Genomic DNA, 21,081 nt, shown 5'->3' on the forward strand with positions numbered 1-21,081 from the left:
GCATTTTTCTCCAGCCACTAAGTATCAACAATGTTGCTTTAGGTTATTTTCCCCACAGACAGCAAATTAACAACAAGCTGCCAATTTTCTACAGAAAATCATACAGCAAAAGAAAAAGAAGAACTTAAACAAAGCAAGTACATGTATGTCAGCTAAAAAGATAATATTGTGTCTGTCTTGGGAGTTCAAAAGTGGCATAGACCTGCAGTGTTTTATGGAAGGCTTTTAAGAATTATAGTCATTCAATACTTTTCAAGATCAACCCTTACCTAAATGCTGTGAAAAAGCCACACAGTTCAGAAGTGCAGCTCCTTGGTTCCCATGGAAACGAGCCAGCACTTGGGAGGAGAGAGTTCACTCGCACACCAAGGGAAGATTTTTGTAACTCTCAGCCTTTAGGAAATAGGCTGTGACTCAATTGAGAAAATCTACTCAGACTTGGGGAAGTAGTTGTTTTTGTGAGAGGAACTTCCCCATCATTGGTCCTTCATGGTGTAGCCCTGAACTCCTCGGTTCCTGGGGTCCATGAAAATGCTTCTTTCAGGGATGAAATGCAACTTTCAAGCAACCAGCTGGACACTTGCCCTCCTCAAACTGTCAGAATATGGGAAGTTTAGGCTCCTATGTTGCTAGATCAACCGTAGGCGGCGCTGCGTCCAAACTGAAGTCGCCAGCGCTGCTGCTAAATCAGGAGGAATTAATAAAGTTGTTCCGTTTTGCAGCCGTTTATGGCCGAGCCTCTGTCGCGACTCGCGGAGGTGACCTGACACCAAGCACAAAGCAAAAACCTCCCACAGAATCTCTGCTCGGATGGTGGCAGCAGGCAGCCCTTGCGCGACAAAGGAACGCTGCGCTTTCGGAGCCTCCCGAATTCTCCGCTTCTATTCATCGTCTCTTAACAAATTCTGGCCTGCCGTGACTTCCAAAAGCGCGTATAGTTCACCACACACACCAGGAAGTAAGTTTAATTTTTTTTTTTAAAAAAAAGTGGAATTTCTCGGGCAGCACAATTGCAAGCACGGCGGGTGCCAAAGTGACGTAAGGACAGTCCTGTCCGTTTTCTACCAAAACCAGCTGCAAATGTCAATTTAATTGATCTGCTTCCATCCTCAAAAAATCCCCACCTGCTAATGCAGACGCCGCTGCTTTAACACTGAAACTTTAAAAAAAAATACATGGCAATTTTGCAGATTTTCACTCGATTGCCGAATTATATTATTGCCATTTATTCGAAAGCACCAAAATATTAACAGCGAAATTAGGACGCGCAAACCTTTTAGGACGCACGAAATGGAATTGCAATTCATTTCTCTTAGGACACTGCCCTGTCCCAGGGCCTCATCCTGAGCCCATTTGTTTTCCCGCCCGCAGAGCAGCACTGAAGGAGCCGGGCAGTAGCCTAGCAACAAAGCCGCCAAGCAAGCTGCGTAAGTGCGCACGCGCAACCTATAACGCAGTAGGCGGGGAGACTCTCTCTTCCTCTCCCTCTCTCTCTCTCTCTGTCTGCCTCCGCGTTGTCATAATAAGCTCAGGCGCTCCATGATAGCCGCGTAGGCGCTTCCGGTGTGTGTGTTCGTCACCTGGATGCACATCCGGGCTTTTCAAGCTCAGCCGGAAGTGCGGCGGGTAAGTGAAGGCGGCGGGTGTAGAACCCTCACCTTGTCTGGAGGTCGCGAGCCTAGCGTCCCGCAGAGGAGCGGCCGCTTCTGTCGGGCGGGGAGACCCTTCTCAACCCTTCTTCGGGCGGAGAGGAGGAGGTGAGAGCGGGCGCTCGCCCTGCCCTCCCCCCTCCCAAGACTGCAGCAGCCAAGCGTGGAGGGAAAGCAGAGCCTCCTTCGCGCGCTTCCCCTGCCTTGTGCCCACTTGCCATCGTTCTCTAGCCGCGGCAAGGGTGCGGGACTCGGTCGCGCGGCGCCTTCCGTGCAGTCGGCTCCGCGGGGCCCCTGGAAGGAAACTGCGGGATAGTCCGCGCACACTCCTTTCGGCGATTCACGGCAGAAACTGGACTTTTAGGATAGGTGCCCTGGGGAGCCCCGTTCTTTAGCCCCAGTTCAGCAGCTCAGGTTGGTCGCGTGCAATGTGGCAACTCCCCAACAATACAATGTTTTCGGGCCTCTTAAAACTCTTCATCTGACAACCTGGGATTATTTTATGTGCCCAATGCAAGTGGCAAACTGTAGGGTTTCTAGTGTTCAGTAGAGTTTTGTACGCTGTTTGTACAACGAACCAGTCTTACACGGTGTTAAGTGTTCTTGAAATACTAAGTAACAGTGCATTGTAGACTTTGTTGTCTGCTTTTAAGATCGCGTTTGGGAGAACTTATCAAATGGTGCCTCCTTAAACATAAGGTGTGCCAGTTTGTTTTACTACAGTTAAAATCTCTGGGTTTTAGACTTTGCTGTGAACCAAACAATGCCATCCCTGGAATCTCAGTATATTTATGTAATAGTAGGGCAGATTGTGGCCTACACAATTGCACCCCCTCCAAAGGCTCCCAAAGCATAAGAAGTGCCTGCTGGATCAGATAGATGGCCCATCTAGTCCAGTGTCTTGATCTCACATTGGCCAACCAGATGCCTATTGGAAGCCCAAAAGCAGGACATGAGTCGAACAGTGCTTTACATGCTAGAAAAAAAGCCAACTCTAACCCTAGCGAGCTCCACTTCTGTGACTAGAAGAGGTGGTGGCCGGTAAGGGCTGCCAGCAGTTGCACCAATGTCCTTCTATAAGGTAGGGTTACCAGATGTCCCTGGTTCCCAGGGACAGTCCCCGGATTCACCAATCTGTCCCCGGAGAAAATCTGCCCCCGGATTTTAATTAATGTCCCCGGATTTATGCCTGGGGACTTCCGGCTAGGCACCATGGCAGCGAGCAGCACCGGAGGTCCCGGCCATGTGAAAGTTTGAGCTGGCCAATCGGCTGGCTGAGGTGGAGGCTATTTAAACCAAGGCGTGAGGCAGAGAGCTTTTTTCTGGCTCGCTTCCTCGATCAACGCTCACCTTGAACTTGTGCAGAGCCGCCCGCAGCAGAAGAGCTGCAGGCTCTGCATGCCCAAGTTTTTTTGGGGGGGGGGGGCGAGTGAGGCGCTGAGGTGGCAAAGAAGAGGAGGAGAGGCATAGAAAAGAGTTGTGCTGTGTTGCAAGACAGAGAGAGATGGAGCATGACGGCTGCTTCTCAAGGGAACACAGGAGTGACAGCGAAGGCTGAGGGGGAAACGGGAGGAAGGCAGGTGGGCGTGTGGGCTCCTTTGCTTTCTCTCCCTCCTTTCCCTCCAAGGGCCGCTGCAGAGATGATGAGTTAAACGGGGGGCGGGAGGAAGGTGCTGCGGCGCCCCTTGTCCCCGGCAGTGGGGCGCAGGGGGTGGGGGTTGAAACGTTCTTGGGAGACGGAGCCTCCCTCCCTCCCTCTGCACCTCTGGAACCAGCAGCCTCTCTTGTGAGGAGGGCTGTGTGCGAGTCCACTGTTTGTCCACCTCTGGTAACGAGACACCACCACCGCCAGTTAAATCTCCATAGAGACTACACTCGCCCTCCAGCAGTCTCCCGGTTATGGGAAGCCGTGCCTTGTGTGCCTGTTTAATGCGTGTTTTCCCAAGACCAGTGAGCACCTTTACTCAATTTCTCTCCCCACCCACCCCCACCAACCTCTTTTTGGGGGCGTTTGTAGACGGGCTTCTCCGTCTGCCTTGTGTTTAGGTGCGTGCCCGACAACTTTGGAGTCCCCCCCATAAAAAGGTCCAGAACTCTGGGCAACCCTTTCCTAAAATAAAGCATGAATTTTTTATTTTATTTTTAAAGTGTCCCCGGATTTCTTGAAAAAAAATATGGTAACCATAATATAAGGGGCAATATATGCAAAGTAAGCTCAAGAAAGGAAGCTGTGCCTGAATTTTGAATTTAAATCACCTGAAACTTGGTCAAGAATTGCTCTCTTAAAATGTGAAGACTGTTATTGCTTTCACGAATTCAATTCTTAAGAGATTTTAGCCCTTCAAACTCTTTCTAGGTTCTTTTGTCTCCACTGACCACCAGACCACATTGACTGGGCAAGGCTATGACAGTCCTTTCGGGCAATTACTGTCGGGATCATCTGCTATATGCCACAGGGCGGGGCAGCTAATTTATGACCCTTTTGATATTGTTGGATTACTGCTCCTATCAGCCCCCACCATGGTCAAGGGTGATGGGAGTTGGTAGTGCAACAACCCCTGGGGGGCTGCTGGTTAACCCCTCTTTTAGCTGTTCACAGTTATACTTCAGATAGCTGACAGGTCTAACTAAACCACATAGGCCTTTAACTGCTTTCTTGTAACTGTAACAATGTTGACAGGCTGCATACAAAGTAACAGGCTTCGCAGCTATGATGATCTTTTCATTTCAATATTGCCCCCTTATAAATACAGTGCTTTTCAAAATACTTAAAAAAAACCACTTAAAAAACATTTTACATTCGATGTTAAGTCTCAAATAAAAACACTTTAGGTTCAATAAAGTGTAGGATTGGATGGTGACTTGTTAAGTTATGGAACACCAAAGTAGTTCAAGAATAACAGCGAACTTTTGTTTCTTGTGACAGAAATGACAGCTCCATCAATGAAGGAAAGGAAGGCTTGCTGGGGAGCTCGGGATGAGTACTGGAAGTGCTTAGATGATAATATGGAAGAGGCATCGAAGTGTGAGAAACTTAGGTGCTCTTTTGAAAATGTGTGTCCACAACAGTGGGTAAGCAGCACAAATCCCCCCCCAAAAATATTCCAGCATCTCCTGATAGGACTGAGAAAGACTTCCTCTCTGAAACCCTGAAGAGCTGCTTCCAGTCACTGTAGACAACATTAGGCTATGTCTGACTGTTGTAAGGTGGCTTCCTAGGTTTCCAGTACAGTGGTAACTCCACTTACGAATAACTCTACTTACAAATGTTTCTACTTACGAATGGAGCTCCGTCCGCCATCTTGGATGCGGTTTAGATAGGATTTTTTCTACTTACGAATTTTTAGATAGGGTTGCTTCTACTTACGATTTTTTTCTCCCAATGCATTCCTATGGGATTCGACTTACAAATTTTTCGACTTACGAATGTGCGTTCAGAACGCATTAAATTCGTAAGTAGAGGTACCACTGTATATACTTGTCTTTACCAGCAATGAGATGAACCCTATAAACTTGCATAGCACTGATAAGGGTGTATATTGTAATGCTCTGTATCAAATACCTCAAGGGTTGTGTGAGCATCTCAGAGATATTTGCCTGACCAATTAGGTAGGGTTGATTGTGGTACCTCACATTTCACTGTAAGAAGACATTAGAACTGTTTGGTAATATAACTAGGTAATATAACTCCCTTAAGGGAAATAAAAAAATTCCTTCAGTAGCACCTTAAAGACCAACTAAGTTTATATTTTGGTATGAGCTTTCGTGTGCATGCACACTTCTTCAGATACTTCAGGTATCTGAAGAAGTGTGCATGCACACGAAAGCTCATACCAAAATATAAACTTAGTTGGTCTTTAAGGTGCTACTGAAGGAATTTTTTTATTTTGCTTCGACTCAGACCAACACGGCTACCTACCTGTCCCTTAAGGGAGTTGAGGACCCTGAAATCAAATGTTCAAAGTAGATCAACATGGTTACAAATCCAGATCTGAAATGCTGAAATGATAATCAAAAGAGGTTCTTCCTGTTTTCATTACACTAGAATTTTACTGTGTCAATCTCATTTCCTAACAGCGATCTTGTTCAAAACAGGTTAAATATTTTGATAGAAGAAGAGATTATCTAAAATATAAAGCAAAGTTGGAAGCAGGAGAATTTCAGCCTTCAGAGACAACCGAGAAGTCATAGCTACTCATCAGCTTTTATAAATACAGCCACAACAAAGGAGCATGCAGAAGAAGAGCACTTGAGTGATCCTGAAAAGTGTCAGTATCAGTAAAGGACAGTGATGGCCTATAAATAATTTCAAAAGCTATACTTGTTTATCTGGCATCGGTGTGAAGGCCCCACTTTGAAGTGCACTGTGAAGAGAAGAGGCTCCCAACCGCACCTCACTGAAATTGCTACTACCAATAAAGGACAAATTGGTGCACTGTATCTACTCAAATGTTACATTGTGAGTTCATTACCAGTTTCTTCTTTCAAGTAGTTTCCTTTGTATTAATAGTATGCTTACATTCATTTTGATAGTCGATCTTCACAAGTGAATAAATAAAATTAGCCAAATGCTAGTTATTGTGCAGTCATGCCAGTGTACATATTGAGTCTGTTGGCATATTAATTTGATAAAATAGGAGCATTGCCCCAGCAGCTCTGTGTGTGGTTGCAGGGAACCCACAAACTTGAGTTGCCACCCTGCTACAAAATGGTTACTTGGAACCCACCTAAGAAGAATATAAAGAGATATTTTCAGCAACATAATCTACACCAAGAAACTTGTATACTGAAAGAGTATTTATCATCAATGAATATTTCAATACAGTCATGATTTAAGGCATTTGTGTTCTTTTAAAAAAATGAAGGCATGCAAAATACAAAACTTATTCTTTTGTGTAGTATCTCTACTCCATGAATTTCTTAGCACCATCAGAGCAACAGCTATGACAAGATTGATGTATTTATCTTCATTCTTTTTCCTTGACGATCTGTTGCCTTATATATTCCCAAATGAGCAGAGCTCCACTTACATGGACATTAAGTGACCGGATAACTCCTTGCTGAGGAATTTCTACACAGGTGTCCAACTGCTGAATCAGATTTGCAGGGATTCCCTCATGCTCATTTCTGACAAGAGAAGCACACAAACATGTACCACAGTTAGCAGAGGGGATGCAGTTCAGTCCGAGAGCATCTACTCAGCATGCAAAAAGACCCAGGTTTAATCCAAGGAATATCCAAATAAAATGATACTGGGTAACAAGACCCTGCCTGAGGAGCCACTGGTGCTACTGGTAACTTTTCCTCAATCCCTTTCATAACTAGTATTGCTTTTAAGATGGATCAATTGAAATTCACTTCCTGAAAACAGTGCTCAGTGCTATTATATGGTGTAATGAGCTGATGTGTCACTGTTTTACATCCCTTTCAAGCACATGAAAAATAAGCCTACAGCCCTGTTGAATGGGGATGACAAAAATATCTGGCATGAGCAAGTTCCACACCAGGGGGCCATCAGAATTAAAACCACAATGATGGACAGCTGGGTGGTTGACGCCTTCATATATTTCTATTCTAGTCCTATTCAGCCACTACAGTAAATGGGAACAACAATTATAGCTGATCTCTTCATTTTCCTCAAACTCTACAATTCTCCGCTTTCACTACCAAAAAATTATTTAGAATCATGTTATATTTTAAAAGTTGTTGTTTTTTCATTTACCCCAGCAGCAAGAGGGATTTCTCTGGAAAACAATATTCTGTCAGATCACAACTTTTAGCCGTTTGCTCTACACCTATTATAGTGTAGCCTTCCATTTTCTTCTGCTCCAAATAATCAGCAAGCTGGAATGGCTTTACCTGCACATATATATATATATATATTTAAAAAGTGAGATTAGTATAGAAATGTTTAAATGCAAACATCTATTAATATACAGTACAAAATAGCTGTATCAGTCAAAATATGTCAGATTTTGATCAGTTGAAAGGCTAAAATTATGTGGACCGATACAGTATCCTTCTAAGATTCATAAAGCCACACTGCTAGGTTCAATCAATCAAAACAAAAAAAGGGGGGGATCAGGTTGGGAATCCATCTAGTGCAGCAACTCATTTCCAATGCCTCCAGAAATGCCACAAACAAGCTATGAAGACAATAGCCCTCACTCCCATGGTTTGCCCCCCACTCCAGCAATGCTAGTCGGAGATATATTCAGGAACACACATGCTTAACGTTCCCATTGAAATCAAATGTCAAAGTGCTTAACTGTAGTAAAACAGCCAGAGACTCGACCCAGTCAATCACAGGAAAGAGTTGTAAAGGTAGCAGACTAATACATAACACTTCAACACTAGCATAAAGAATTTTAATCCCATGCAATGTTAGGCAAGCCCATTCATGAAAATCTGAGGCAAGTTAAGTTACATTTAAGTAGTCTACAATTAATATACTCTTTACTCACCTCAATAAGGGAAAGCCATTGTTCAGCAGAAACACTGAGGTGCTGAAACTGCTTGTCATTTATATAATGAAGGCTGCCAACAATGAGAGCAGACACCCCAAATATTTCACATGTACGACACAAGCCTACAAATAAGCAGAACACACTCATTCAATATGAGTCATATTTCACTAATTGAATGGCACACTTAGATGCTGATCTTAAACTAAGCATCCTCATCAGCCTATAACATGGCCCTGCAAACAACTAATTCCTACAAGTGGCTAGAGTACACAAATTTATGGTAATATCAGGGGGGAAAGTCAGGAAAAAAGTGAAAGGCACTTCTCTTTTGTGCTGTAGTTTGATGATTAAATGCAATTTCCATTGGAAACCTTAATATATATAGAGGTTCAATATATAAATTTTGCTTTTTTTAAAAAAATGTACGTCACATAACATACTTTCAAGTACTAACTAGTAGTTTCAAGTGGCTAAGATCTTACCTCCTAAATTGGTAGGTTTATCAATGAGTGAAGCCACTACAATCAGTTTATTGTTTGCTTTTCCAAGTTTAGTAGCCCGATCTTGAAACACAAGCTCCAGATCAGGAGTACTGTTCTTCCAAGGAATTATCTTTTTTTGAACATCTGTCCATTGCCTTTGGCTGCTTGATTCAGCTGAATTCAAACCTAAGATTGAATATTTAAGTTACCTGAATGCAACAAACTGCTAAGAATCCTAGATTATTAGAAATGAAATACTGAGGGCAGATAATATTCTTCATAACCATTTAACATTTTGTGTTGTTAAAATACTGCACAATTAATTTTAAAAGAAGTATATAAAATATACATGACTAATTAAGCCAGCACTAGTTATTTACCCAAATCTTGCTGAGACCAGTCACACTGCTTCAGATCAAGAAGTGAAGTTCGAGAATGAGAGAATGGAAATGTTGAGCTCAGTGGGATGTCTGTGAATGCTTTAAACTTAGATAGAGAAATCAATTCCTCTTCTGCAATTTCTGAAAGACGCGGCAAGGTGTAAAATATTGTCTGAAAAATAATATTTGGAAAATTGAACTAGCACTGAAAATGCCGAAGTATATTAGCCATGAACCAGTCAAAGTGAAGCATTAGTGCCCTATTATAATAAGAGAAACAAAATGATGGTTCAGTCTGTCCCACTGATATTTCAGTGTACAGTCGTACCTTGGATCTCAAATGCCTTGGCTCCCGAACACATCAGCTCCCGAACGATCAAAACCCAGAAGTGAGTGTTCTGGTTTGAAATGTTCTTTCGGAAGCCGAACATCCGACAGGGCTTCCACGGCTTCTGATTGGCTGCAGGAGCTTCATGCAGCCAATCAGAAGCAACTCTTTGGGTTTCGAACATTTTGGAAGTTGAACAGACTTCTGGAATTGATTCCGTTCAACTTCCAAAGTATGACTGGGCTTAAATCTCATTGACTTTAATGGAAGGCAAGCATATTTAGAGTACAACCCCACCTACAATGACAGCAGGGAAATAAAATGGCCATATTATGGGTATATTAAGAAGATCTTAAGGGAAAATACTTTAGTCCAGGAGTTGGTGTACTTTGTGCTTTTCCACCCTGGTCAGGAGGACTCTGGATTTGGCGGTTCTCCCACCATAGATTCTCCACCCTAATTGAACTGCTCTGCCCACCTTCTCTAACTGCATAATGGCAATCCATAAAATAAGACATGTTCCAAGTAAGTAGTCATTTCCCAAAGCACAGGCTTCTATATGAGGTTCAGGGTTGCGTACACCATGAAGTTGCACAGAAACGTGAAATTCAGACCCTGGACTTTCATTTTCTTCTGAAAAGAAGGGGTTTAGTGAATTTCCAAATATCTGGGGTGTGTGTGTGATTTAAGGGTCCTGTAGCAAAAGCTGAATAAGGAAGCAATCATGTATTATCTGGAAGTAAGTCCTGCTGAGAACAATGGGGCTTATGCCTGTGAAGACCTGCACAGGACTGAACTGTACATTAGGCAAAGTAAGCACACATATAAAAACAAAATGGTGCAGAATTAGGATGACTTTGGCAGTGAGTTTGATGTTTTCAACACACACAAAAATGCCTTTGCTTAATGACCCAAGGTCATCCGGTTAGTTACTTTAATGAGTGGAAATTTGAAGTCATGTCTCCTTGATCCACATTGGGAGTGTCATCGATTAGACAGACCTAAGGTTGTTTTTTAAAAACAAACAAACAAACAGAAAACACTGAATATTTATGTACTTACCTCAACACAGTAATCCTTAAGTGGATGAAAGTTTTCAAAGAAAAAGTGTTTTTGGATGCGCTGCCAATTCTTTTTAGCATTCCTGCATTGTAAGGATAATATTATAATGTATGACAATAAAATGTCTCAATAAGCCTCTTTTAAAAACATTGCCAAAAGGCAATCCTAATCATGTATACTCAGAAGTAAGTCCTATTTAATTCAATGGGCCTCACTCCCAGATAAGTCTGGTAAGGATTGCAGCATAATTCTTCTTTTCTATTACAATTTGGTCACTTTCCAACTAGTAAGCACAAGGGTAATTATGAGGAATTACACAACATCGCCTCGATCAAGAGTGTTTTTTTTTTGTGGTGCAGAAGCACATCATTTCAATAAAGGACCCCAGACAGTCAAGTCCAGTTGCGAACGACTCTGGGGTTGCAGCGCTCATCTCGTTTTACTGACCAAGGGAGCCGACGTTTGTCCACAGACAGTTCTTCCGGGTCATGTGGCCAGCATGACTAAGCCGATTCTGGCGAAACCAGAGCAGTGCACAGAAACGCCATTTATCTTCCCGCTGTAGCGGTACCTATTTATCTACTTGCACTTTGACATGCTTTTGAACTGCTAGGTTGACAGGACTGAGCAACGGGAGCTCACCCCATCACGGGGATTCAAACTGCTGACCTTCCAATCAGTAAGCCCTAGGCTCAGTGGTTTAGACCATAGTGCCACCCGCATTTCAATAGAGGGACCTAATCTCCACATGGTTTCCTTTCACACAAAGCTGAGGTCTCTCCACTGAATAAATCAAACCTGAGCATGCACAGATCTGTGAGTTAGATTCCATGGCTGCGACTCATTGATTCATGACAACGGTTTTAAGCAATATGCATCACAATTCTTCCAGCCCTTTTCTCTGCTGAAACACTTGGGGCAAATTACATATTGCAGCTGCTTTTTATGGAATTTAAACAGTAGTTCCACAATTTGGCAGTGGAAGCTGCTGCAGAACAAACAGCTGGGAAAACTCACTTGTGGGTCTGTGAATCACAACATATATATATGTGTATGTGTGTATGTATATATCAGTTATCAGATTTAGATCTATAACTTGTCCCATTTCAGAGGTTCTGGCAGGATTATAATATAATATAATATAATATAATATAATATAATATAATATAATATAATATAATAATTCCCACAAGACTAAGATCCACTGAACTCTATGGAACTTTCTTCTGAGTAAATATGCTTAGGATTTCATTATGATTTTGTTTATATACAATGAACTATACAAGAGCAATCCTACTTTATACACCTACACTGTTATTACCTGCCTTATTTGGTTCACCACTCGACATTCTTCCAGATATGAAGTCATATATTAATGCAGCACTTTCAGATCAATTTAACCTCACAGTCTCCCAAAGAATAAACAAATTGCCACGCTATTGGTCTCTCCCTTTTACTCCACAAACCACCAGTATTTTCTATCTCATCCATCAATAATAACAAGGAAGTGGTTGACCTATATTCATATAAGTGGAGTGCAAGTCAGTTTATGAAAATTAAAGAGACAAGTCTAGTTTTCTGCTTCACAGGTCAGGTATGCTTCTGATATAAAAGAAATCCCCAGACATTTTTCAAAAATTCACTTTATAACAAAGAAATCCCCAGACATTTTTCAAAATTTCACTTTATCTGTTACTGCTGAATTTGGTTTATTTTACACTGTTCTACCTTGTTCAGATGAGACAACACAACTATGGGTATAACAAAGTGCTCCTTGAAAAAATTAGATTCATCCATAAGTGGTTTAGAAAGTGTTTTCATTTTGGAGCATCACTAGTTTCATAGCAGTATTTGAAATGAATTATGTGCTACTAACCCTGTTCCATGCATGCTTTCTGCTTGATTGAGACTACATTCAATAACTGGAGCTAAAGCTTCAAAATCTTCCACACACAATGCTTTGCACATTCCCCAAATTTTCTTAAGGGCGATTAAAGCATAAAGTCGAACACTGAAATTGTGATGGAAACACCACTGTAGAACAACGACGAGGGCTTTCTTCAAGGCTGGTGTCTAGAGGGAGAAAGGCATTCCTTTAGTAGTTCATACATTTCTTGTAAGAAGTCATTTAACTATAACTCATCAAATTCCGAATGTGAAACATTTTTTAATTGACACGGCAATGAGCTGAAAGTTCAACTGAAGTTTTATCAAGAAATCCTACATCCAAACACAAGATTTACTCCAGTTTTTAGTCCATATAAAAGTATACGTCTATGCATAGTCCTTCAACTCTTAGCTAACTTGCAGCATTATAAACCAACATATAAATTCGCAAATGCATAATAATTTTAATAAATAATAATAAATTATCTTCCATCTTTCAATAACATATTTTCAAGGTGGCCTACAAATTAAAAACACAGAGCAAAACAAACGCCAAAACATTTCAAAGTAAAAACAATTAACATTTCTTAATATTGTTAATAAATAATTAATAATAATAATACACTCTAAAGCAGGCACCCCCAAACTCGGCCCTCCAGATGTTTTGGGACTACAACTCCCATCATCCCTAGCTAACAGGACCGGTGGTCAGGGATGATGGGAATTGTAGTCCCAAAACATTTGGAGGGACGAGTTTGGGAATACCGTGTTGTGATGTTACAACGTAGTTATTAAAGAGGCGGCCGGGGGGGGGGGAGAGAGAGCTGTTTTCACATGCAGCCTAAAACTCCTAAGTAGAGACGCTAGGTGCACAGAACTAGGGAGGACATTCTAGAGCCAATGCATCTCTACTGAGAAGACCTGATTCTCAGTCACCATTCACTAACTTCTGTAGCTGGAGGTATCTAAAAAAAGGGCCTCTCCAGATGACCTTAATGAACAAGCAGGCTTGAATGGGAGCAAGTGGTCTTCAAAATACTGAACTTTACAGGTTGGAACCACTTATTTAAACCTAGAAATGCATGGGGAATCAGTGAAACTGTTTTAAGCATGCAATATATGGTGACCTGTGCTAGTCAGCAATCCAGCCAAGTGAAGGCATTGGGGGGGGGGGGGTAGGATTCTGCCAGGAGGGGTAAGATGAGAAAGGTGTGGCAGAAAGGTACATGAACCCAGGTCATCTAATGAAGTTGAATGGAGAAAATGAAGTATAGTACTACTTCGCAGCATATAGCTGAACTATGGGAGTTGCTACCACAAGATGTGATAGTCACCAATATTGATGGCTTTAAAAGGGGATCAGACAACTTCATGGAGGAAAGAGCTATCAGCAGCTACTAGTCATGATAGCCATATTCTACCTCCAGAATCAGGGGCAGCATATCTCTAAATACCAGCTGCAAGGGCAGGCATAGGCAAATTCGGCCCTCCAGATGTTTTGAGACTACAATTCCCATCATCCCTGACCACTGGCCCTGCTAGCTAGGGATGATGGGAGTCATAGCTGCCAAGTTCTCCCCTTTTTTAAGGGAAATTCCTTTATGCTGAATAGGCTTCCTCGCAAGAAAAGGGAAAACTTGGCAGCTATGATGGGAGTTGTTGTCCCAAAACAGCTGGAGGGCCGAGTTTGCCTATGCCTGTGCTAGGGGATTAACAGCAGGAGACAGCTACTGCACTCATACACTGCTAGTTGGCTTGTAATTGCTATCCAGTGGTTTGCCACTGGTTTGGAGTAGATAGGCCTTGGTTTTTTAAGTTTCTGAGTGGTCTTAAAAGGCAGCCCCATAAAACACATTGCAGTAACCTCAACAAGATGTAGTTATGGGATTATCATTTGTTCCCTACACCCCATTTCTTAGTTTCAACCAAAAAAATTTACCTTCTCAGATATATTTTGGAGAATTACGTCAAAATGCGACATCACTGCTAAAAATGTGCAAATGCTCGTTTTAAGCTGGTCTTCACCCTGAAAAATAAGCCACATGTTAGTATCAAGGTTTCCCAATGCATGTAGTTCCTTATAGTTTAATTACAGCTTATCAACCAATTTTGAATCCAGAAACAGTCATTCATGCCTGCATAATACAGGGGCTTAACTGCTTTAACACAATTACTACATATATTATCAATGTCAATATATTCAATGGTACATGTTACCCCTGTCCCTGGAATCCATTTAAGCAAACAACTTAATACTTGAAAAGTACTTGAGGACTCAATAAAAACATATATGACTTATTCACAATTGAACAACTAAATACCTTACTACTCACATAGTTAAAACAATCCCAAAACTTTTGAAGAAAATGGGGAAACTTATGTAGAATCAATATGATATTCCATTCTATTAAGTACTTTACTGATGCTTGATTATTACTATGTCCAGCTTGTAGAATCCTGTCAATAGTTCTTGTTAAAATATCCTAGATAAAATAACAGGTATGAAATCAATTATACATTGTAAATCAATTACACAAAAACACACTACTCTTTCCCTCCTAGGGTTTTTAAAGAGTTTTCTTTTCTAATAACAGTCTGAATCAATTTCAATATTAGAACGCTACACTTCTCCAATTTCTCTAATTTATCATTGCTGACCAAGATGCATTTTTTACTTTTCATCCTGTGCAAAAGTGGGAAATTAACACATCAAGGTCAAATCTGGTGAAATGGCTCATGTTGGGTTTTTACATAAGTTAGATAAGCTAAAATCTGCTCCATCATGAGCTCGCTCTATACTACGGTAGGTAGCTCTTAACTTATATGGAATGCAATGGATAAGGCAGAACAAAATCTTAAAAGTACAAGCGGGATCTGCAACAAAATGTTTACTTTTATTTACAGTTTATATGCTGCCTTAAAAAAAGCATCCACATTTTCCCAAAATGGCATAAAAATGATCATGATGCTCAATTAAAATATTTATCAATGTTAACATTTCAAAACAGACAACAACAAATAAAAAGCGGTAAAAGAGCAAATCAATCATTTCAATTTAGCCAGTCAATTAAGAAAGGGTACAGCCACAAAAGCAACCTACCGTACCTTCTTAATTCTAAGCAATTCTTCTTAGGGGGAATTATATGCTGGAAGGAAGTCTTACATACTTGTGGTACTATGTACCCCATTTTATAAATAGAAAAGCTGTTTTATTAATTAACTTTCCCTTCATAAGTAATAAAATAAGTAATAAAAACAAATTCCATGAAAAACAGTACCTTATGAAGTTTCGGAAACAAAACTAGCAATGTCTGCCACAGTCGATTTTTAATTCTGTGTTGTAAGGAGTTCACATAATAGCGATTTTTTGATTTGGACATGAGTTCACCCTGCAGAGAATATAAATTTGCTCAAGCTGAATGCTTTGGTACTTTAAGTTTCTTTCAGTTTTGGTTGAAAAGGTTAATCACAAGGGAGAGTCTAGGTCAAAAGGACAGCAGATGCAGGATACTTCTTCCTAGCATCTCCCAAGCTGGATGAAAATCACTGAATGCAGCAATTCACAAGCAAGGAAGACCTGTACACAACTCTCATGAAGATGACAGTACTCTAGCTGCAGAAATACATCCCGGATTAGAACGCTGTAGATATCTACAGTATATACAGAATGCAAAAAGGAGTTTTGGTTCTCAAAAGCGACAACTATTAAAGTTTAGTGTAGCTCAATCTAGTTTTGGAACTGGTTCCTTCTTCAGGAGCAATCTTACATATTCTGAAGCAGCTAACACAAATATCTGACATAGCTAACATGCTGCTGCTGTATATCTTGCCCCGTGATTAATAGGTGTCATATAAGCAGCAACTTTTGGATAAGCTGCCTCACTCACACACCCCAGGCTTTCACATTTTCCATCCATTATTTTCCACTTTCCATCTTATCTTTATTACAAGCTACAATGACAGCAAAGAAAGCAAAGAAATGAAGGGCATGATTGCCACAAAATACTAACAGTATGGAAATAACCTCTGTGAGAGATGGGGAGCCGCTTTGTCCCCAGCAACCAGAGCAGTCCAATTGTCAAGGGCAAGACATATGCACGAAGCACCATAAACAGATACCTACCCTATCAAGTAGTTTCATGACGAAGTCTTCTATAAACTTCTTGTGCAATGTATTTGCCTCATCCAGCAAGCACAGAAATTTGATGGCACAAACTCTCACATAATGGTCATCTCTGTTTGTACTGTAATATAATATATTATTTTAAAAAAAATTTTGCTCCTCTGACCGTGTGCTCCCTTTTTTCTTTTGCAAAGTCACTCCCCATTTCAGCTTTATATTTCAGTAGTGCAAACATATACTTAAGAGAACCACAATAACCCTAACCCTAACCCTCCCCCCATTCTAATTTGGCGGGGCTGCTATTTTTTTTTTGCATTTTTACAGGCAGATGTCCTACCAGGATCAAGTTTGAAACTGTGGAATTAATCTTGTTGAAGCTATCCAGCATGATTTATGCCATATATCAGGAATGAGCAATCTGAGGCTGGAGGGTCAAATGTGGCTCTTATAACAAGATTAAGAATTTACCTAGCTCAACATGCTGTCTCTGTCTGACCCTATGGAATCAAAATCTAAAGAGCTATTTTACACATGTCCAAAAGGCTTGGACATGCCTAGGAGGATTTTTCACTTCCCATCTTCAAATGGCAAACAACTTTTGAAACTCTCCTCAGTTTCAAAAGTGTGGAAGACTGCTGTTCAAAACACACAAGCCCAGAATCCCATTGGATGAACAAAAGTAGTTGTGCAGTTTTCTGGATCCTGGCTATAGAGTTTGTAAGAGCACAGTTTCCTTGTTATCTTCTTTTTCATAATGACTTCCTAGCACCCTACTATTTATATAATTTTTTCTGAAGCACAATTCAGGAAACAATGATTCAGAAGAAACACAACTGAGGAGATGAATGTTATGAATGGTACATATCCAGTGAATGGTACATAAACCAGGTGATGAAATACTGACCTTTCTGTAACAACATTTGCTGCACATTCATCTCCAAGATTTTCTATAAAAGCACATACTTCCTGAACAAGTCTTGATGTATTTAAAAGGAGAAGAAAAAATAGATTTTTTTCAATATTTACTTATTATATTATATTACTTAGCTTAAGGTTCCCTGCCATCATAAATCCACATAAAAGGGAGAAATGTCTTTGTTCTGCATTATTAATATAAACAACATAATGATACCAATCTTCTTAGAATTTTGAAGTGTCAGGCATAGCTCTAGTGGCTTTAGCCCAAACGTAGCAGAGTTTTCCTGCACAGCGCAGAAGCTAGTTGAGGTGGAAATGACTAGTCGGCTAGACGCAGAATAACTATTTACAGGATTTATTAAAAGAAAATAAAAGCAGCAGAGTTTTTGCATACAAAGCAAAGCAAAACAAATCCTTTCTCTTTCTCTCTCCAACCATATACACAGCACTTCTACTCCTAACACCTAACAAAAACCAACTGTGCTAGCATTCCTTGATAACAGAGTTCAGTGCTGGTCGTTAACCAATCAGAAGAGAGTAGTTTCTAGGTCAGGCAGACCTTGGCTTTCTGCCAAGAGTAAATTGACACTGCCTTGAGTTAATTGTGTGAAGCCAGAATCTGTAAGTTTCCCATGAGAACCAATTAACCAATTAACAGAAACTGAACACCCCCTCACAGATTCTGCTGGACAATTAACATCTATTAACACCTGTGTAGGAACTTTTACTGTTCACTCATTTTTCCAGCAAACCTAAACCCTTGCACATTTGCTTGTTCTTTATCTTTGCCAATGGTTTAGTTAATACATCTGCCACATTTTCTTCACTTGATACATAAGTACATGTGATTACATTGTCTTGTACACTACAACGAACATTTTGGTATTTTACAGCGATATGTTTGGAACGTGACTTGAAACCCTCTGTTTTACTTAAGGTTATACAAGCCTGATTATCAATGTAAACTTGTACTGGTTCACCACAATTTACATTTAAATCTGCTAACAAACGCTTGAAATAAACCACCTCGTTGCATAATTCACTCAATGCGGCGTACTCCGATTCCATTGACGACACACTTACGACGTTTTGCTTGCGCGATCGCCAGCTGATTAAAGCTCCACCGAACATTATGACTAATCCTGTGACAGATTTTCTATCTGGCAAATTTCCCCAGTCACTATCACAGTAGCAACTCAACATTTCATCCTCTGAAGAATTTAGTTGTAACATATAGCCAATTGTCTGTTTGAGGTATCTCAGAACTTGCTTTACCCCTTTCCAGGCATTTAGTGTGGGTTTTGAGACCAATCTACTTAGTATGCCTACTGCATAGCTAATATCAGGTCTGGACCATTGTGCTAGATACAATAGACTTCCAATTACAGAATGATATACATCAGGATGTTCAAATACAGGACTCTCATCTGTATGAAGTGTTTTTATGAAACCTGGATCCATAGGTACCGCTGCCCCTTTGCAATCCTGCATCCTGTACGTAGTCAGTAGCTGTTTAATTTTGTTCTGCTGACTAATTAGGCAGCTGCCATCTTGGGCCCAGCACACTTCCAACCCTAGATATGCCCGAACAGGGCCTAAGTCCTTCACTTTTGAACTTACTTTGAACTTCACCCCAGCCTATAAATGGATGATACAATAAAAGAGGAAATTTGTGCAGGTTTGCTGGAAATGCAGTTTACTACCCTGAGAAATTAAGGAACCTCCATGTTAATTATGTTTCTATTTTTATAGACTTGTTATAATTTCTATTATATGAAAAGTCTGGTATGTATTGTTGCTATCTCTGACCCCCATATTTTGTCTCTGCTTCAATATTTCTAACCTGTTTCCTGTGAGGATTTTGTTTATGCTTCATTTTGCATTTAATAAAATAATAATAATTAATAGATAAATCCACAAGAACAACAAAAAGTCTTGTGGTACAGATCCATGCAAAATAATACATAATAAATGTACTGATCTTCAAGATGACACAAGTCCTGCTTGCACAATGCAACATCCTCTTCCTCTTCTCCCTCCATGCTCAAGATCTCCTGAGGAAGATCCCTAAACTCTCTAGAGTCAATACAGTCATACCATGGAAGTTGAACAGAATCCATTCTGGAACTCCGTCCGACTTCCAAAAGGTTCGAAAACCAAAGTGCGGCTTCTGGTTGGTTACAGGAAGCTCCTGCAGGCAATCGGAAGCTGCGGAAGCCCTGTCGGATGTTCAGCTTCCAAAAGAATGTTTGAAAACCAGAACAATCACTTCCGGGTTTCGAGCGTTCGGGAGCCAAAATGTTCGAGAACTAGGCTGTTTGAAAACCAAGGTACGACTGTATTGGGGTTATGCAGAGAGCTGGAGGTAGTAGAAGAGGAAAGGGAAGCCCCCATGCTCAAGTGTAACTTTGTTCCCCTTCTGTACAGACACCATGGGATACGACCCTTTGTTATTTTTGTTACCGTACAACAAAAACCAACTGTGGAAATTATTACATAAATCAGCAAATATTTCCCAAGTGCAACACAAAAGTAACAGTGTTTTTGTTTTTACCTTTGATCACGCCTGAAAACAGTTCCAAATAAACAGGCCTCTACGACAAGTTCACTGTAATTGCTAGCATTTGAAAAAGCCTTTTCAACAGCATTCGGGTTATCAGAAGTAGGAAATAGCCAAGACTGACAGCAGTGAGTAAACAACATATTAAAGACGCCAGTCCTTGTTGAAGACATTTCAATCATCTGAAATATGATCTTAAAGAGGGGGGGAAATCATTTCAATCATATACCGGTTTTAGCATATATTAAAATGAGCAAGTCTTGTTTCAGTGGGTACAAACAAGTACTTCTGTAAAAGCAAGTTTGCATTAGAAGTTCACATTTTGCATACTACTGTTTAAGTAACATTTTTTTCTCCTATACTCTCTTGCATTTTAAGAAGTTTAAGAAACATGGATTTGAAGTAAAACAAAAGCATACATAGTTTATACAGTTAAACCTCGGTTGCGGAATATAATCTGTTCCAGAAGCCCGTTTGGTTTCCGAAATGTTCGGCAACCAAGGTGCGGCTTCCGATTGGTTGCAGGAGCTTCCTGCACTCAGCGGAAGCCGCGTCTGATGTATGGCTTCTGAAAAATGATAGAAAACCGGAGGATCTACCTCCTGGTTTTTGGCGTTCAGGATCCGAGGTTTGACTGTATAGCATACATAGTTTATATCCTTAGCTGTCATTTTTACACAAGTCTAATGGGAGGAAGCTTATATTCTGCATAGATACATAGGAGGTGGCCTTTTACCAAATGAGACCATTGGTCCATCTTCCTCAATACTGTCTACACTGAGTGGCAGCAGCTTTTGTAGTTTCAGGGAGGAGCTTCTCCCAACCGTACCAGGGATTGAACCTATGATCTTCTACATGCAAAGCATATTCTCTACTACTGAGCTACATCCCTAGATTTAGTGGTTAAAAACATAACAGCAACCAAGCTTCCATATACTTACTTCATGCTGACCTGGGGGAAAGCTCAATTAAAGATCATGAGCAAGTTTTGACAATCATAGCTCTTAAACAAGATTTTGCCTGGGCACAGGGCCCTTTCACATGAGCTGCCATTATATCAGAAAGTCTCTAATTGATCTCCGAACTGGGAAACTAGGTCACCAGCTCCAGAACAACCTAGGATATTAAACCAAATTTAAACAATGATTTGATTCTGGCTTCTTCCGGAGTTAGTAACTGTTATGTACTGAGCGGAATCCTAGAACAATAGGATTCAGAATCAGCG

At 40.7% G+C, this 21,081-nt stretch overlaps 2 protein-coding genes across 5 annotated transcripts in view; one reads left to right on the forward strand and one right to left on the reverse strand.

The window, feature by feature from the left end:
* Positions 1-1,469: 1,469 nt before the first annotated feature.
* Positions 1,470-6,223, forward strand: COA6 (cytochrome c oxidase assembly factor 6). 3 transcript variants are annotated; one of them, XM_035108426.3, is made up of 3 exons: positions 1,470-1,626; positions 4,576-4,721; positions 5,745-6,223. In XM_035108426.3, the coding sequence occupies exons 2-3, from the start codon at positions 4,578-4,580 to the stop codon at positions 5,838-5,840; spliced, it is 240 nt and encodes a 79-aa protein (XP_034964317.1). In that variant the 5' UTR covers positions 1,470-1,626; positions 4,576-4,577; the 3' UTR covers positions 5,841-6,223. The 3 variants fall into 3 exon arrangements, with proteins under 3 accessions (XP_034964317.1, XP_034964315.1, XP_034964316.1); XM_035108424.3 differs by lacking the exon at positions 1,470-1,626 and adding an exon at positions 1,649-2,063; XM_035108425.3 differs by lacking the exon at positions 1,470-1,626 and adding an exon at positions 1,649-1,757.
* A 205-nt stretch (positions 6,224-6,428) lies between these two features.
* TARBP1 (tRNA guanosine 2 -O-methyltransferase TARBP1) overlaps positions 6,429-21,081 on the reverse strand; it is a 32,874-nt gene continuing 18,221 nt past the window's right edge. Inside the window, exons 18-30 of one of the 2 annotated variants that reach the window (XM_035108422.3) lie at positions 19,851-20,050; positions 17,283-17,354; positions 16,379-16,499; positions 15,534-15,644; positions 14,589-14,738; positions 14,195-14,281; positions 12,245-12,441; positions 10,369-10,450; positions 8,979-9,150; positions 8,599-8,784; positions 8,114-8,238; positions 7,372-7,508; positions 6,429-6,776 (exon numbers count right to left, since the gene is read on the reverse strand). In XM_035108422.3, coding sequence (XP_034964313.3) covers positions 6,617-6,776; positions 7,372-7,508; positions 8,114-8,238; positions 8,599-8,784; positions 8,979-9,150; positions 10,369-10,450; positions 12,245-12,441; positions 14,195-14,281; positions 14,589-14,738; positions 15,534-15,644; positions 16,379-16,499; positions 17,283-17,354; positions 19,851-20,050 — 1,800 coding nt within the window. In that variant the 3' untranslated portion in view covers positions 6,429-6,616. The remainder of the gene's footprint in view (positions 6,777-7,371; positions 7,509-8,113; positions 8,239-8,598; positions 8,785-8,978; positions 9,151-10,368; positions 10,451-12,244; positions 12,442-14,194; positions 14,282-14,588; positions 14,739-15,533; positions 15,645-16,378; positions 16,500-17,282; positions 17,355-19,850; positions 20,051-21,081) is intronic. The other variant, XM_088666438.1, reaches the window with a different exon arrangement.

The sequence above is a fragment of the Zootoca vivipara genome, chromosome 3, assembly GCF_965207765.1.
Source record: "Zootoca vivipara chromosome 3, rZooViv2.hap1.1, whole genome shotgun sequence".
NCBI classification, from domain to species: Eukaryota; Metazoa; Chordata; class Lepidosauria; order Squamata; family Lacertidae; genus Zootoca; species Zootoca vivipara.

What these genes read in the sequence shown, in the direction of transcription:
- COA6 (XM_035108426.3), top strand. Translation starts at nt 4,578, where the DNA reads ATGACAGCTCCATCAATGAAGGAAAGGAAGGCTTGCTGGGGAGCTCGG. An exon ending in ATGTGTGTCCACAACAGTGG is followed by an intron (nt 4,722 to 5,744) that starts GTAAGCAGCACA and finishes TGTTCAAAACAG; the next exon opens with GTTAAATATTTTGATAGAAG.